General features: G+C 49.0%; 1 protein-coding gene and 1 pseudogene across 4 annotated transcripts in view; one reads left to right on the top strand and one right to left on the bottom strand.

Annotated features, from left to right (window-relative positions):
* ASXL1 (ASXL transcriptional regulator 1) overlaps positions 1 to 15964 on the top strand; it is a 73543-nt gene extending 57579 nt beyond the window's left edge. For 2 of the 4 annotated variants that reach the window (XM_036093247.2, XM_078057051.1), the window contains 9 exons: positions 5090 to 5210; positions 5287 to 5384; positions 5949 to 6042; positions 6503 to 6655; positions 7924 to 8087; positions 8183 to 8279; positions 9634 to 9739; positions 10024 to 10657; positions 11194 to 15964. In XM_036093247.2, the coding sequence (XP_035949140.1) occupies positions 5090 to 5210; positions 5287 to 5384; positions 5949 to 6042; positions 6503 to 6655; positions 7924 to 8087; positions 8183 to 8279; positions 9634 to 9739; positions 10024 to 10657; positions 11194 to 14112 (4386 nt within the window). In that variant the 3' untranslated portion in view covers positions 14113 to 15964. Of the gene's footprint in view, positions 1 to 5089; positions 5211 to 5286; positions 5385 to 5948; positions 6043 to 6502; positions 6656 to 6826; positions 8088 to 8182; positions 8280 to 9633; positions 9740 to 10023; positions 10658 to 11193 lie in introns of those variants that run through there. The other 2 variants (XM_036093250.2, XM_078057052.1) reach the window with 2 other exon arrangements.
* Positions 1287 to 1781, bottom strand: LOC118536465 (large ribosomal subunit protein eL32 pseudogene; annotated as a pseudogene).
* Positions 15965 to 16166: the final 202 nt, after the last annotated feature.

Below are 16166 nucleotides of genomic sequence, written 5' to 3'. Positions count from 1 at the left end.
ATTAGCTACAGTTGCCTTGCCAAACTAATATACTTCATGTATTTTAAGAACACTTACTTGTGTTAGGAGGTGAATTTGGGTAAAAAGTATAGGCAAGTATTCTTTGTGCTGCTTTTACTCTTCCAGCTTTTCTGTAAATACAAAACTATTTCCAAAGAAAGTGTTTAAAATGTATCTGTTTGTAAAAGTAACACATGCCCATGATCAGTATTTAAAAGGATCCAGAACAAAGAACTCCTGCAACTATAATAAAAAGACAAATGACTCAATTTAAAGATGTGTAAAAGACTTGAACAGACACTTCAAAAAGGAAGATAAGAGAATGGCCAGTAAGCATATAAAAAAGTGCTCAATATCTTTAGTCATCAGAAAAATGAAAAATAAAACCCCCGTGAGGTACCACTGCATCTGCTAGCATGGCTACAGTAAGATTGACAACACCATCTGATGAGGATTTGAAGCATCTGGAACTCCATACAGTGCTGCTGGGAGTGGAAATCTTTGGAAATGTCTGGAAGTTGTTTTCTTGTTTGTTTTAATTAAGCATTCATTCATCCCAAACCCAGCAATTCTGTTCCTAAATATTTACACACGAGAGATGAAAACCAGAAAAAGGTGTCTGCAAGGATGTTCATAGTAGCTTTGTATTCATAATAGCCCAAATCTGGAAATAATACAGATGTCCTTCAACAGGAGAATAGGTAAACACATGGTTGTCTATATGAATACTACTCTGTAATAATGGATAATGAACTACTGATGCCTGCAGCAACAGGGATGAATTTCATCAACATTAGACACAAAAGAGTATAGACTGTATGATTCCATTTCCATAAAGGCCATGAATAGGCAAAAGTGATTTTTCGTGATAGAAATAAGAACAGTCGTCTCAATGGGGTGGGAGGGCATTGTAGAGTCGGGGTTGACTAGGAAGGGGCACAGAGGACCTTTTAGGGATGTTGGACATGTTCTATATTTTGATAAGCATTTGTCAAACTCATCAGATAGTATACTTAAGACTGTGCACATTATTCTATGTAAGTTATACTTCATTTTAAAAAGTAAGAAAAAGGACACAAGGGTTATACATTGATCCAAGGGCATTCCCATATATAAGTGCAATGTAATTATCACACTCAGGAAATTTAACATTATTGCAACCCTTCTATATCTACTATGCAGTCACATTTAAATACCCCAGTATTGTCTTTCATAACATTTTAAATCAGGTTTCAGCAAAGGATCACTCATTACCTGTTAATTTTTTTTTTTAAGTTCCTTTTTTTTTGTTGTTGTTTTATGGTTTTATAACACAAATACGACGTGCACAACAAGCTGTCTATTCATTTTCTTCACTGCGCAGCCTGGTGTTGGGATTGGTGACTCTGATTGCCAGCTGGGGTGCTCTTTCCACAATAGCTTTGCGGTTCTTGGAGGAGACATTGTGAGCAATCTCTGCACAGTAAGATTTGTTGCACATCAGCAGCACCTCAAGCTCCTTGACGTTGTGGACTAGGAACTTCCGGAAGCCACTGGGCAGCATGTGCTTTGTTTCCTTGTTGCTCCCGTAACCAATGTTGGGCATCAAGATCTGGCCCTTGAATCTCCTGCGCACCCTATTGTCAGTGCCTCTGGGTTTCCGCCAGTTGTGCTTAATTTTGACATAGCAGTCTGACTGGTGCCGGATGAACTTCTTGGTCCTCTTTTTAACGATCTTGGGCTTCACCAGAGGTCTGAGGGCAGCCATGATGCCCAGTAACAGATGGCTGCCACCTCCGCAGGCAGCGCCGAGGAAGAGAGCTAAAAAAACGTTTCTTGATAGAAAATATCCTTGCAAAAAAATTAAAGTCTTGAGTCTGAGAGCATATTATCTGATGCCTATAATTCTCAGTAGCCCATTTCATTGTTTTTTCAGATGTCTACAGTTAATGTTTGGAAATTTATGATACCAGATGTCTGAAGTTTACATGGAGAGATTAAGGATCTTTAAAAAGGCAGAATTAGAATTGCAAATCTTGCTTTCATTTTCTTAAACATTTTGTTTGCTTTTTACTGAAAATACATGGCTTTGGAAATTTGGGGTAGTTGAATTGCAAACAAGTGGGCAGTATTTCTGTTTAATGAGATTTGTAATCAACACTAGGTTCCCCTAGACTCTGGGACCTAGAGGAAGGAAATTCGCTTTTAGTGACTTAGCTGTCAAAGAAGGATTTAGCATTATAATTTTTTAAATGTCATTTTTTTATCACAAAAAACAATACACGTTAATTGTAGAAAATACCCCAAATCAAAAAGAAAGTCCTCAGAACTCTGCCACCTAGAGGTGCAATGGCTAATACACGTGAGGCGTGTCGCTCTTGTCTTTTGTCTGTGCACACATGCTCACACGATTTTTCTTTTCAAATAGATGATGTAATCATAACGTGTAAATTTAACTGCTTAATTCACTTGTTGCGTCATCATTTCTCATTAAATATTCTACAGTTTTACTTCAAATAACTGTCCACAGTAGTGTTCCTTGCTGGAAATTCTGGAATTATTTTTTGTTTTAAAACTTTTTTATTGTAAAAATGTAAAGACATGCAACATAAATTTTCAGCTTGATAAATGTCATAAAGTAAACACCCTCGTACCTGCCACTCAGATCAAGTCTTGGAGCGTGGCTGGCAGCCAGCAGCCCCGAGTACACTTTCCCACTCACAGCTCCCCTCCCCTTAAAAGTAACTACTATTCTGTTTCGAAGTTCTTTTCTTGCATATCTTTATTGTGTCCCAGCTGTGTTTGCATCCCCAACAGTGTAGTTTAGTTTTGCCTGTTTTTGAACTTCTTACAAATGGAGTCATTATAGTACGCATTCTTTTGTGTCTGGCTTCTTTCATTCACCATTTTGTTTTTCAGATTCACCTATGTTGTGTAGTTCATTCTTTATTGTATGCTACCATATTTTGATTCTGCTGATCGTGGGCACTTCGGTTGTGTATAGCGCAGGTTTTAACAGATGTCGCTGCCGTGAACACTGGATGTACTTCATGGTGTGTGTGCGTGCATGTGTATGTGTGTGTGTGTGCACGTGTGCATATATTCCTCTAGGGAATCCAAACGTAGGACTGACATTGGTGGGTTGTAGGATAATGTGCCAGATAATGCCAGACTATTCTCAGTTGGTTGGATCCATTTTCAGTGTACCTGTTTCTCATCCTCAGCAGTACTTGGTATTGTTAAACTTTAATTTTAGCCATTCTTACGGATGTGGTGATCTCTCCTTGTGGCTTAATTTGCATTATAATGTGTTTCCCTTATTGTTAGTGGAGTTAAACAGGTTTATGTGTGAATATCAGCCATTTTGATATCCTGTTTGGTGCAGTGCTTAATTCATAGTCTTTTGCCTATTCTTTTCCTGGGTTTCCTTTTTCTTACTGATTTATGTAATTTAGATACAAGATCTTTCTTGGTTATATGAGTTGCAGATACCTTCTCCAACTTTCAGTAGCTTGCCCTTTTTATTCTGTTAATGGTGTCTCGTGCAGAACAGAGGATCTTAATTTTAATGTAGTTCCATTGATTAACTTTCTCCTTTTAGGGATTAATGCTTTTCATGTCCTGTGTAAGTCTTAGAAATGGAAGTGTTGGGTTAAGAGGTTTTTAGATTTTCACTTACAGTGTACTCTGCCACTCTGCATGAACCTTTTGAGACCATTTTCACTCTCACCAACAGTGTGGGCGTGATGCCCCCACCCTCGCCAGAACTGGAGTTCTTTGTCTATTCATTAATGAGTATTGTATTTTAGTTTGCTTCTGAGACTCGAAGAACGAGTTTGTTGCATCATTCTGTGCACACGGCAGCCACTAAGCATAATTCCAAGGTTAATACTAAAAATACTCTTTAGCTTTTGATTCTGAGGAACATTTACAGTGGTAGGAAAAGAGATAAAGATTTAAAAGGCCATTTTCTTTTTATTAATTTAAATCAGCATGATTTGGGCTTAATGACAGTAAATTGATGAAGACTTAATATAGTGGATCATGGGACCCATGAAATTGATGAATTAGAATTTTGTAGATTTCCTTTATAAATTCCTGGTGTGTTTGTAAGAGGTAGAATGATGACTTTAACAACTCTTCTTTACACACTTTATTAAAGAAGACATCCTTACCCTGACTTATCTCTGCTTCTCCTCTCCCCGCCCCCCAATATTCATTCAGAGTCCTTTCTGATTGCGAGGTGGGAGGTGGCCCCTTGGTTTTGCCTGGGAATGAGTGGAGTTGAACTCAGACTGCCACAGAGCCCATTGAAAGGAGCCTCCATTAGGAGATGAAATCTGGAGTGGCGCTCTCCTCCGCTCTCCTGCGCTCTTGCCTGCTTTCCTCCATCTTCCAGTTTAGGTCGCTGGCACTTTCCCGGGCCTCACAGACAGAATCTTAGTCCCTCAGCACAGTGTCTCACCATCTGCCCAGCTGTTCACTCTTGACCCTCATGCACCTAGTCCCCCTGCTGAAATCTGCAGTTGCCTTGCATTTGGAATGTTCTTTCACATTTGCTCATCCCATTATCTAAAACTCTCTCCTGTCTGCTACTGCCAAGCCATCCACCTGCTAGCTAACTTCTTTTAAAACTCAGCTTAAGCAACACATCTCCTTGCAGGCCTTAGCTCCATGCCCTCGTTCCTCCAGCTCACTGAGTCAGCTGCCCCCTCTTCCGGACTGCCACGGCTCTCTCTGTACCTCTGTTGCTGTGCTTTGTATTGTAATAAATTTGATTTTCTTTCTTACTCAGTTGAGCTTCTTGAGGGTAGGGCCCTGATTCCCCCTTCTTCTGCCCCTCCTCCACCGCCCCCCCGGAACTAGCATGGTGTAGCTTATAGGAGGTGCCCCATAAACATTTACTGAGTGGACTGAATGCGAAATTATATCTAACTTTTGTGACGTACGTATGAAAAGAACTTGTGGAGAAAGAGGTTAGTTAGAAAGGGATAGGAACTTACCAGTATTCTAAATCTCTCCTCCTAAAGCAGTGTGCGTTTAGGAGTGACTGCTGTGCCTGTAGGGTCTGTCGGGTTTTGCTCACCTGAGTTGTGCCTTGCTGTCACAGAAGGACGCCCTGCAGTGGTCCCGCAGTCCGGTTGCAGTGGAGGGAGAAGAGCCGGAGGACACAGCCGACGTGGAGAGCTGTGGGTCAAACGAAGCCAGCACTGTGAGCGGTGAAAACGACGGTAAGTACCTGTCACAGGATGGGCCGAGAGCCACAGGCAGCTGCTGGAGACTAACCTTTATTTCCCTCTCTGCCAGTTTCTCTTGATGAAACGTCTTCGAATGCGTCCTGTTCTGCAGAATCTCAAAGTCGGCCTCTTTCCAATCCCCGGGACAGCTACAGGGCTTCCTCACAGGTAGGGAGGAGAGTTGGTGGCTAGGCTTGGGGGTAGGTAAGCCCACGTACGAGACAGGACTCTGCCTCTGCAGCTAGCTATGAGCATGTCGGGAGAGTGGAGCAAATCAGTGTGGTCTCCACCTGTTAGTACAGTTACAAGTGGGCAGTGGATCTGAGAGCAGAGTGGTTGGTTTTTCTTCATTACCACAGATGGATAGTTTCACTCCTACTTCCGACAAACACGGAACTCGGATAGCACAGTGCAGAGTGGGGGGCACGCGAGCTTGGGAGTCAGCACTTGGAACGATGGCCCTGCTGCTCGCTAGCTTTGGGAACTTGGGCAAATTCCTTATCTGTAAAACAGGGTGACAGTACATTCCATGCTGCTTGGAGTGGTGTTTGGCACCGGGGCCAGCACCTGGCTTAGTAACATGAGTCCGTGCTGCGCTCACCATTACCCACCTGAGCTGGTTGAATGTGAACTCCGTTGTAGCAAACAGTGGGTGGAGACATGGTGGAGAGGGACCACTCTTGTGGCCTTGCAGGTGATTGAGGTTCCTTTTGTAATCCCTTGGGCATCTAGGCAAACAAGCAAAAGAAAAAGACTGGGGTGATGCTGCCACGAGTTGTCCTGACTCCTCTGAAGGTAAACGGGGCCCACGTGGAATCGGCGTCAGGTACGTGCAAACTTGTGATGTGAGGCTCCTTCCTCAGGTCTTGGGGCCTGCCCCGCTCTGGCAGCAGTGTCTGACCTAGGTGGCGCCGTGCCCGTGGAGCCAGGAGGGCCTCCTGGTGGGCAGCACACCGTGGTGGTGAGGCCTGAGCTAGGTTCCGGTGCTGGGCTCTGCCGTGCACCCCGCCCTTGGCCTCGCAGGGCAGCGTGAGGGTTCGATGAAGGAGTGTGCAGGTGCTCAGTAAAGGTGCAGTGCTGTGCAAACTAAGATGGCGGTTTGGCGTTCCTACGGGGTAATGTCAAGCCAGACCGTGAGGTGGTGATCTCTGACAGCCCAGGGTTGGGCCACGGAAGCACCCGCTGTTGCGGGCAGTGTCTCAGGGAGAGCTGGGAGAAGTGAGCTTGTCTGAGAGCCCTGGGCGCGGCGGGTGATGCTTTTGACCAGTGGAATGCTGTGCCTTCAGGGTTCTCGGGCCGCCACGCCGATGGCGAGAGCGGCAGCCCGTCCAGCAGCAGCAGCGGCTCTCTGGCCCTGGGCAGCGCTGCTACTCGTGGCCAGGCCGAGGTCGCCCGGGACCCTGCCCCGCTCCTGAGAGGCTTCCGGAAGCCGGCCACAGGTGAGTGGCTCGGCACTCATTTCTCTGCCTGTAAGGGGGGCCCCTGCAGGCCTTAGAAGAGGACAATCTTCTGTCCCACCTCCTTTACCAGTTTATTTTGACTTCTTGGGTGGCCCTCTTTTTTTTTGTTTGTTTGTTTCTTACCTTGTATTTTGGTTATTTCACATGTAGATCTTCTCTGCTAGACTGTGAGGGAACTTGTGGGCAGAGATGGTGCCACATTGTTCCTTGTATGTCCCTGTAAGGGCATGGCCCGTGCCTGCCTTGGTACTGCTTAGTGTTTGGGTGAGTGAAAATTGCTTCTGAGATTCTCAGTGAAGAATTCCAGCATCCATTTTCTTTCTTCAGTAGCATCCTGTCACGTTTGTTCTTAACATCCAAAGTTTCGGTCAGGCACCCTTTTTTCTAGCCTAGTCATAACGTTGAGTGGAAGGAAGCCTGTGTTGAATTTGAGGTTGCAAGCAAATTCAGTAGCATGTTCCTCCCACCCGTCAGTAGGGCTATTTGCAAGGCCAGTATGCTGTTTGCTAGTTCAGGGTTTATTTCTCAAAGCCCACATGCTGGTTATTTGCAGCTAGGCCACATGAAACCACTAAGAAGACTAGCCTTGGCTTCTGAAAATTAGAATAAACCATTGCCCAAATGGGAATTGGGTTTGCTGTCTTGCTGCTTTTCCAGCTCATCAGCAGTGCTTAACCTTAAGGTCTCACAGGTCTCTATTCTTAGTGATTTTTTCAAATAAAAGTAACTTTTGCGGAGGTTTCTGTGAGAGAGAGAGATTGACATCTCAGTGGCTTTAAACAGCCTAGTACCTTTCTGCATGGAGATCATAGCTCTCCATCCCGTTCAGGGAAGACTTCTGCAGAGTTTTCTGTCGTATACTAACTAGATTCGCTTTTAGACAGCTTCCATCGTTTCTCCAGCTGGCTTTGTGGAGCTTGTTCTCCTGCTTTGGAGGGAAGCTCACAACCTGCCCCCCTCCCTGCTTTTCTTTGGGAAGAGTGTCCTCTTCAGCCTGTGTCACAGCATGGTACAGAGTCTTCTCTGAGAGGCTGTAGGCCCAAGTGTTCTCTTGGGTTTGATGGCAACAACAGTAACCTGGACAGAATAATTGTGATGTGTAGGTTAGGGTGAACTGGATGTGTGTGCAGATAAGTTCTGGGTAGTTCGGGTGCTGCCACTAAAATTTTTCCCTCAGTTGGCATTTGCTCTTTTTCTTTGAAAAGCTGAAAATCTATACCTTGCTTCTTGCTGCTTCAAAATCACAGGTCAGATGAAGCGCAACAGAGGGGAAGAGATAGATTTTGAGACGCCTGGGTCCATTCTTGTCAACACCAACCTCCGGGCCCTGATAAACTCTCGGACCTTCCATGCCCTGCCAGCCCACTTCCAGCAGCAGCTCCTCTTCCTCCTGCCTGAAGTGGACAGACAGGTGCAGATGGGTAGCCACCTCTTTGCCTCTCTCTGGGTGGGCTTCGGTTCTCTTTCTGAGTTTCTTTATTGTGCTTTTCACCCTGATCCTTCTAGGTGGGGACAGATGGCCTCTTGCGTCTCAGCAGCAGTGCACTGAATAACGAGTTTTTCACTCACGCGGCCCAGAGCTGGCGGGAACGCCTGGCTGATGGTGAGTGGATGTTCTCAGACGGCTTGAGAGGTACCTGCCATGTGTGGTGTCACTTGTCCTTGGTATTTAAAATCCAGACATTCATTTTGCGCCTCTTTCCTCTTTCCTTCCCCCCTCCCCCCAAGGGGTATTTAGTATAAGGCAGGCTTTCCTCACAATACCGATTAATGTGGTGGGTGTTAATGTGCTCTGTAGCTTTAAAGAAGGTACAGAGTGTTTGGGCTTTTGCTGTTTGAGTGTATGTCTCCACCTGCATCACCTCATCATCATTCGAGCTCTAAACTCCTGGTCTTTCCAGGAATGCTGGTGTTGTCTAGATGGGTGGAGGAGAGTGTGCCGTGGCATTGACTTACACGTTGAGTTCTACTGGGTGCTCTTTTTAGACGTTGCCACTTGGGGTGGAGTGATTGTCAGCTTCTCTTAATGTAACTTTATGGGGAAGCAACGTGGGGAGTGTGCTGGGAGGTCCCTAAGATTCCCTCTAGGTTTGATGATTCACTAGGAGGCCTCACAGGACTCCTCCTGCAGTTGTACACATGGCTATGATTGATCACAGTGAAGGAATACAGAGCAAAATCAGCAAAGGGAAAAGACGCTTGGGGTGACGTCCAGGGAAACCAGGCGCAAGCTTCCAGTGTCCTCTCCCAGAGGAGTCACACAGGATGTGCACAGTTCTCCCAGCAGTGAGTTGTGACAGCACGTGTGAAATGTAATCTGCTGGGGAAGCTTGTTAGAGACTCGGTACCCAGGTTTTTTTTTTTACTCAGAACTGATCGTGTGGGAAGCCTCTGCCTGGCACATAACCAGATTCCAGATTCCCCGAAGGAAAGCAGGTGCTCGCCATAAACCATCTTGTTTGCATAAACAGTTTAGGCACAGTGAGCCATTCATGTCATTTACGGGGGTGGGAACCCTCCTGAAATCCAAGCTCCCAGATGTCAGCCAAAGGCCAGCCTTGTAAGCAGGCCTTTCCAAGAATAAGCCATCAGGCCTGGTCTGTTAACCTTTTTCTGCCCAGGGAGTAAGAATGGTTCTCTTGTTTATTTGTTTCTGTTTTGCTCTTTTGATTGATCAGTGTGTTGCTTGTTATTGAAGACTGATTATCTGAGGGAAAAGTAAATTTCCCTCATCATGGACGTGTTCTGTCATGACCATGAGCATGATGTGGCTCTGGAGGAGACAGGAATGAGTGTGAAGTATGAGATAGGGTTAAAAGAAAAAAGAGCTCCACATCCACCAAAGTCATGTGTATTTTGAGAAGTCTTGATGTGGTGGAATTGCACGATTTGGCTTTCCATAAGACAGACCTTAGTATCCTGAATGCACACACTCCAAAAGCTTTATTTCTCTTTAGGTGAATTCACTCATGAGATGCAAGTCAGGATCCGACAGGAAATGGAGAAGGAAAAGAAGGTGGAACAGTGGAAAGAAAAGTTCTTTGAAGACTACTATGGACAGAAGTAAGGCCCTCGGTGCTGCGAGTCCTGGTCTGGGCTTTGGGGGGCAGAGAGACAGATGCTGTCCGAGTCGTGCATGCCAGCACGCGGGGCGAGAACAGGTTGGCTGCGGTGGCTTGCCCGGCTTGTTAAGCTTAACGCCATTCGTAGGAAAGCTAACATACATTTTTCTATGGTTAGTGCTATGTAGCACACAGATTTATTTTGTTCTGAGGTATCTAACAGCTACAATAAAATAGGCATGCCCTCTTTGCCCTGTAAACTGATGGTGTGAGTTTGGTTTGCAGATTGGGTTTGACCAAAGAAGAGTCATTGCATCAGAAGGTGGGCCATGAGGAGGCTGACATCAAGAATGACTTGCATGTCCCAGGAGAATCAGCACGGCCACAGCGTGGTCCAGCCACCCGGCAGCGAGATGGGCATTTCAAGAAACGCTCTCGGCCAGATCTCCGAACCAGAGCCAGAAGGAATCTGTACAAAAAGCAGGAGCCAGAACAAGCAGGGGTCACTAAAGACACACAGTCTGTGGCACCAGACATCCCCCTCTACAAGGATGGGGAGGCTGAGAGCGACTCAGCAGAGGCGGGCAGCCCTCATCTGCCTGACACGGCCTCTGTAGCACCCGAACCAGAGAGTACCGAATTCCTGACTCAACCTGTGGCTTCCCGGACACAGACCGATCCAGGCGACCTGGCACGTGCCTCCGTGTCTCCAGACAGGATTCCCAGCTTGCCTCAGGAGATTGCGGATCAGGAACCCAAGGATCAGAAGAGGAAATCCTTTGAGCAGGCGGCCTCCGCATCCTTTCCCGAAAAGAAGCCCCGGCTTGAAGATCGTCAGTCCTTTCGTAACACAATTGAAAGTGTTCACGCCGAAAAGCCACAGCCCACCAAAGAGGAGCCCAAAGTCCCGCCCATCCGGGTAGGAGGCAGTTTGATTCCCGGCTGTCCTGGGGCCAGGTTCCCTTCGAGGGTCAGGAGATGTGCAGAGCCCCTTTGCAGAGAGAGAAGGCTCTGGGCATTTGTGTTAATTACGTGAGAGTGTAGAGCCCTGTACAAGAGAGCCGTTCATGAGGCTGACCTGATGGTCAGGGGGATAAGGTTCTTTTCTTCCTCGCTGCTTTGTTCACTCTGTTGAAGTTCTCTCTGGAGGTCAGAATCCTTTGGGGTTTTTAAATCTTTTATTAGGTGGTGGTAGATTCTTTGTGCAGTAACTCACACAGTCCCACCAGAAATTAAATTTAGAAGCATGGCATACGACAGCCCTAGAGCAGAGTCGTCTAAGAATGGTGTGGTGTCACGGACAGCCATTTTACTGCCATTATTTCATTTTTTAAAGAAAGTTATTTGATTCTTGAGGCTGTGTCCCCTAAGCTACTAAAATCTTGGTTTAGCTGTACAGTTCCTAGGTCAGATCACCCAGTCAATTAAAACTGTTTTCCAATTCTTCTCTTGCAGATTCAACTTTCACGTATCAAACCACCCTGGGTGGTTAAAGGTCAGCCCACTTACCAGATATGTCCCCGCATCGTCCCCATCACGGAGTCCTCCTGCCGGGGCTGGACTGGTGCCAGGACCCTCGCAGACATTAAAGCCCGTGCTCTGCAAGTCCGAGGGGCGAGAGGCCACCACTGTCATCGAGAGGCGGCCACCACTGCCATCGGAGGGGGGGGTGGCCCGGGTGGAGGTGGCGACGGGGCCACCGATGAGGGAGGTGGCAGAGGCGGCGGCAGTGGTGATGGTGGTGAGGCCTGTGGCCACCCTGAGCCCAGCGGAGCCCCGGGCACCCCTGGAGAGTGTGCGTCAGATCTACAGCGAACACAACTACTGCCGCCTTGTCCTCTGAATGGGGAGCATATCCAGGCTGGGACTGTCGTGTCCAGAGCCAGGAGAGAGGACCTGATTGTTCTCAGAAAGGAGGAGAGCTGCCCACGGCAGAGGGTTCCAGATGTCCTCACAAGTGGGCTGGAAGATGCCTCCCAACTCCCCGTTGCTCCCACCGGGGACCAGCCGTGCCAGGCTTTGCCCCCACTGTCCTCCCAAACCCCAGCCCCAGAGAGATCAGTTGAGCAGCGTATGTTGCATCTAGATGTTAGAACTGAACACGAGTCTGGTACCACTTCCTCGGAAAGCGATGATGAGGATCGAGGACCCTCTCTTCCCCCAGAGGGTTGTCCTGTGCAGTCTCTAGTGGGGGATGTTGTATTGGAAGGAGGACCTGGCCAAGCTCTAGAGCGAGACAGTATCCCCACCATGAAGGATCCTGTGAATGTGACTCCTAGTTCCCCCACTGAATCACCATTGGCTGGTTGCCTGCAGGATAGACTGTGTGATGAGGAATTAGGACTTGGTGACTCATGCCCACCCACGAGGGAAAGTGCTACTAGACAAGAAGACTTGACAACTGAGGCCCTCGTCTCTGATGGTGCTGCTCCTTGGGTGCCTGGCCTGTCAAAGGATGAGGCAGTGGGACAGCCTGGACCAGACTCCAGGGAACATGTCCCATCTGTTGAGCCCCAGGCCGTGGAAGAGTGGGAGAAAGCTGCCCCCCTCATTCCTGCGTTACCTGGGGAGTTGACAGCTGGGGAGGGGCTAGGCCACCCTAACCACTTCCCTTTGCTCTGGACAGTGCCACCTCGAGGGAGCGCTGATGACGGCACTGGTAGTGACTGCAAACCGGTAGAAGGTGGAAAGTTGAAAATCAATGGAGACTCTGAAGCCCTGAGTCCTCATGGCGAGTCCACAGACACGGCTTCTGACTATGAAGGCCACCTGTCTGAGGACAACAGCAAGGCTGACCCCAGTAAGGCCACCGTGGTGAAGAGAGCCTTGGTGGTGGACACGGATGAGAAACACAGTTGGAACCACTCTGCTTCACTCTCCAAAGTGAACGGTGACCAGAGTCTGGTTACAAGGACAGACAGCATGGCTGCTACTCAGAGCTGGGTGTCTCGTGTATGTGCAGTCCCCCAAAAGGTTCCCGATTCCCTGCTGCTGGCCAGCACCGAGTACCAGCCGAGGTTCATGTCTCTGGGCAGGCCTGGGTCCTCAGTGGAGGCCACTAACCCACTTGTGATGCAGTTGCTGCAGGGTACCTTGCCCCTAGAGAAGGTTCTTCCTCCAGCCCAAGTCACCGGCAAACCTGAATCCCCACGCCTCCCGCTTACGAAAGAGCAGAGCCTTGGCGGCTCCCTGGGAGTGGGATCTTTGCAGGATTTGGCAGAAAACAGTTGCGCAGTTGGCAAGAGCAGCTCCCGTTCTTTAAGAGCTTCAAAGGAGCCTCTTCTACCTGAAAGCCTTGAAGCAAGCACTGGTCTTGCCAGGCTGGAGCCCACCCAGGCTCCTGGAGCACCTCAGAAGATTTCCAAGACAGTCCCAAGTCTAGACTCCCTCTATCCAGGGACAGAGCTGACGGCTGCCTCTGGGAAAGTAGAAGTGGATTCCAAAGAGCGGTTCTCTCCTGCTAGTTCGGAAGATCAGAAGGAAGCCCGTGACGTGTCCCAGTGCAGTAATTCAAATGCTGCCCCAGGCAGAAGTCCCGGAAATCTCACTACCTCGAGAGCCCCTTGTTTCTCATCTTCAAACGCGATCTCCTTGGCTCCCGATCAGACAGGTCGGGCCCTGGGTAATCAGAACAGTGCTGGAGGCCAAGGGAAGAAGCTCTTTGGCCCCCGGAATGAGGCTGCAGCCCTTCAGTGCCCCAGACCCGTGGAGCCAACGCCACTGCCCTCTGATGCCCCTCCTGGTTTTCCCAGTCGGAAGTTGGGGCCAAGCAAAAACTCTGTGTCTGGTGGGGTACAGACCGCCAGGGAAGACTGGGCTCCAAAGCCACCGCCTGCCTCTGTTGGCATCAAGAGCGAGAAGACTTTTGGGGGGGGTCCTCTCAAGGCAAATGCCGAGAACAGAAACGCCACTGGGCCTGGTCCTCGGGAGCTGGTGGATCACTTGCAAGGGATGCCCTTTGTCCTTGACCTGCCCTTCTGGAAATTACCCCGAGAGCCTGGGAAGGGGCCTGGTCAGCCTCTGGAGCCTTCCTCCATCCCCTCCCAACTCAATATCAAACAGGCATTTTATGGGAAGCTTTCCAAACTCCAGCTAAGTTCCACCAGCTTTAATTATTCCTCCAGCTCCCCCACCTTTCCCAAAGGCCTTGCTGGGAGTGTGGTGCAGCTGAGCCACAAAGCAAACTTCGGTGCGAGCCACAGCGCATCCCTCTCCTTGCAGATGTTCACTGACAGCAGCACGGTGGAAAGCATCTCGCTGCAGTGCGCGTGCAGCCTGAAAGCTATGATCATGTGTCAGGGCTGTGGCGCGTTCTGTCACGATGACTGTATTGGACCCTCAAAGCTCTGTGTATTGTGCCTTGTGGTGAGATAATAAATTATGGCCATGGGAAAAGTTGTATACTTAGTGTGCGTATTTTGATAATGATTGATCTTACATCTGTATACAGGATATCATTGATTTAAGAGACTATGTTTCTCCAGGCGAGAGCACTCTTGCCCTTCCCTCAGATTTGTAGTGCTAAAGCCCCTCTGTCACTTACCACCTCTTCTGGGCCTGCTGGAAGGGTTTCCTGCCTGGCAACTCAGAGCCTGGTGTGGCGTGGGGAGCCTGCCTCGACACCCAGAGGGACTTGAAACTGAAGAAAGAAGGTTGTGTTCTCCATCAAGGGAACTAACCTACCCGAACTGAGTAGGCATGTCAGTCTTCCACTGCCCCCTCCCTGCCATCTTCCCTTACGCTACTCCCTCTGGGGGAGCCGATGGCTGGGGAAGCCAGGACAGGGTTAAAGTAACTCCCAGCAGTGCCCACCAGGGGGCCCAAGCACCTGCTGACCTCAGGGTCACAGTCATTTGTCCGTTGACAGGAGCCAGTTTGACCTTTGGTTCTGTTGCCGAAGCAAATTTGGGACTTTCCTGTCTCGGTACACTTCACTGGCCCACAGGAGCTTTTGGAACCTTGAATAGACTTGCTCGGACAATGGGGTCGGGCATAGGGTTGTCTTTCCTCTTAAAATGCCATCTGTAGACCTTGTGAGGCAGATGTCCAGATGTTTGGCAGGTGAATTCCTCTGCTTGACAGCCTCCCTGTCACTTTGGACTCGATGGGAGTGGGCATCTCCACGCACCTGTGTATGTGAAAGTCATTTTACATTTCAAAGCAGTGTGTGTTTCTTATTTTTATATTTTTAACTCTTTATCCTTGGATGTATAAAGTGAACTTTTTGGCTTCTGTAAGTATGCTCTATGCACCTCTAATGTTTTATCATGTATTTATATGTTGTACACAGTACTGGCCGATTCTGTAAATGGATGTATTGTACAGAGAACATGAGTGTCTCTCCCTTATTATCCGTCTCCTGCGTCATCGCATTAAAGCGGTGTGCTTCTCTCCGCCCATGTCAGAGCTGCCAGCGTGGCCCAGTGCCCTGTCCTGGTCGCCCAGTGGACCCGCCGTGGCCTGCAGGGCCACAGCCAGCCTGCCCGCGCTCTGCCGAGCGGACGTGTCTCGCCCCTCACGTCTCTGCTCTTCCGACCTTCCGCTGGCCGCTCGCTGCCATATGTGACAGATCACCGCCACCAGTGTTAAGTGCTCTGGAGTCAAGGGTGAGTGCCCTGGGCAGCCCCAAGCAGGCTTTCCAGATCTGGCTCCAGGGTTCCCACCTTCAGCAATACCTGGGACCATCTGATGTCCTTTTGACAGCAGGTTGGGGAAGAAACAGCCACACCTGTTGCCTGCCTCTCCCCCCCGCCACACCTCCAGCACATAGACGTCTCCGTAGTTGTTTTCCCTCGCCTTGCTTCCTGCCTTATTTCTTAGACCTCGACTTGTTGCAGAGTCGAGAGCCCTCCTTTTTGACTTTGGTCTCCCTGTGTGAGTGCTTCTGTGTGAAGTAGAAAATTGGTGTGACCTCAGCAAGTCTCGTTTCACCTGAAAGACCTCTCCCCCCACCCCCATTTCATCCACTGTGGCATTTTTGTCATCGGAAGCATGGGTGAGAAGATGGCGGTCACACGGTGACGTTAATGCGGTATTGGCCAAGTCCGAGTTGTCAACTTCCAGAGTCTGTTTACCAAAGACAGGGCGCAGATCCTCTTCCTTCTGCCGTGACCTTCGGCAGCCTCTAGGCTACAGGTGGAAACTGGTCTGGTCCGTGGGGCTGCCCAGGGAAAGCACTGCTCTTGTATGTCTCGTGGTTTTGGAAAAATAAACCTGTACAGCCCGCGCTTGTCTCCGTCGTCTTGTGCGGCCGCCCCGCTGGGCTGGGAAGGCGGGCCAGGAGGACAGCAGCCTGCTCGCTTCACCGTGCTTCCAGAGCCCGTGTTCTCGGCCTGAAGCTCTTCTTCTGTGAGGTTAGTGCTGAGGGCCCGACTTGCCAGTTTCGGTGTCTGTAGACTCTGGGCATGGCGGCGTGCCCTGGGAGCAGA

Source organism: Halichoerus grypus, chromosome 10 (genome assembly GCF_964656455.1).
Source record: "Halichoerus grypus chromosome 10, mHalGry1.hap1.1, whole genome shotgun sequence".
Classification (NCBI taxonomy): domain Eukaryota; kingdom Metazoa; phylum Chordata; class Mammalia; order Carnivora; family Phocidae; genus Halichoerus; species Halichoerus grypus.
This window is presented reverse-complemented; position numbering and strand designations above follow the sequence as displayed.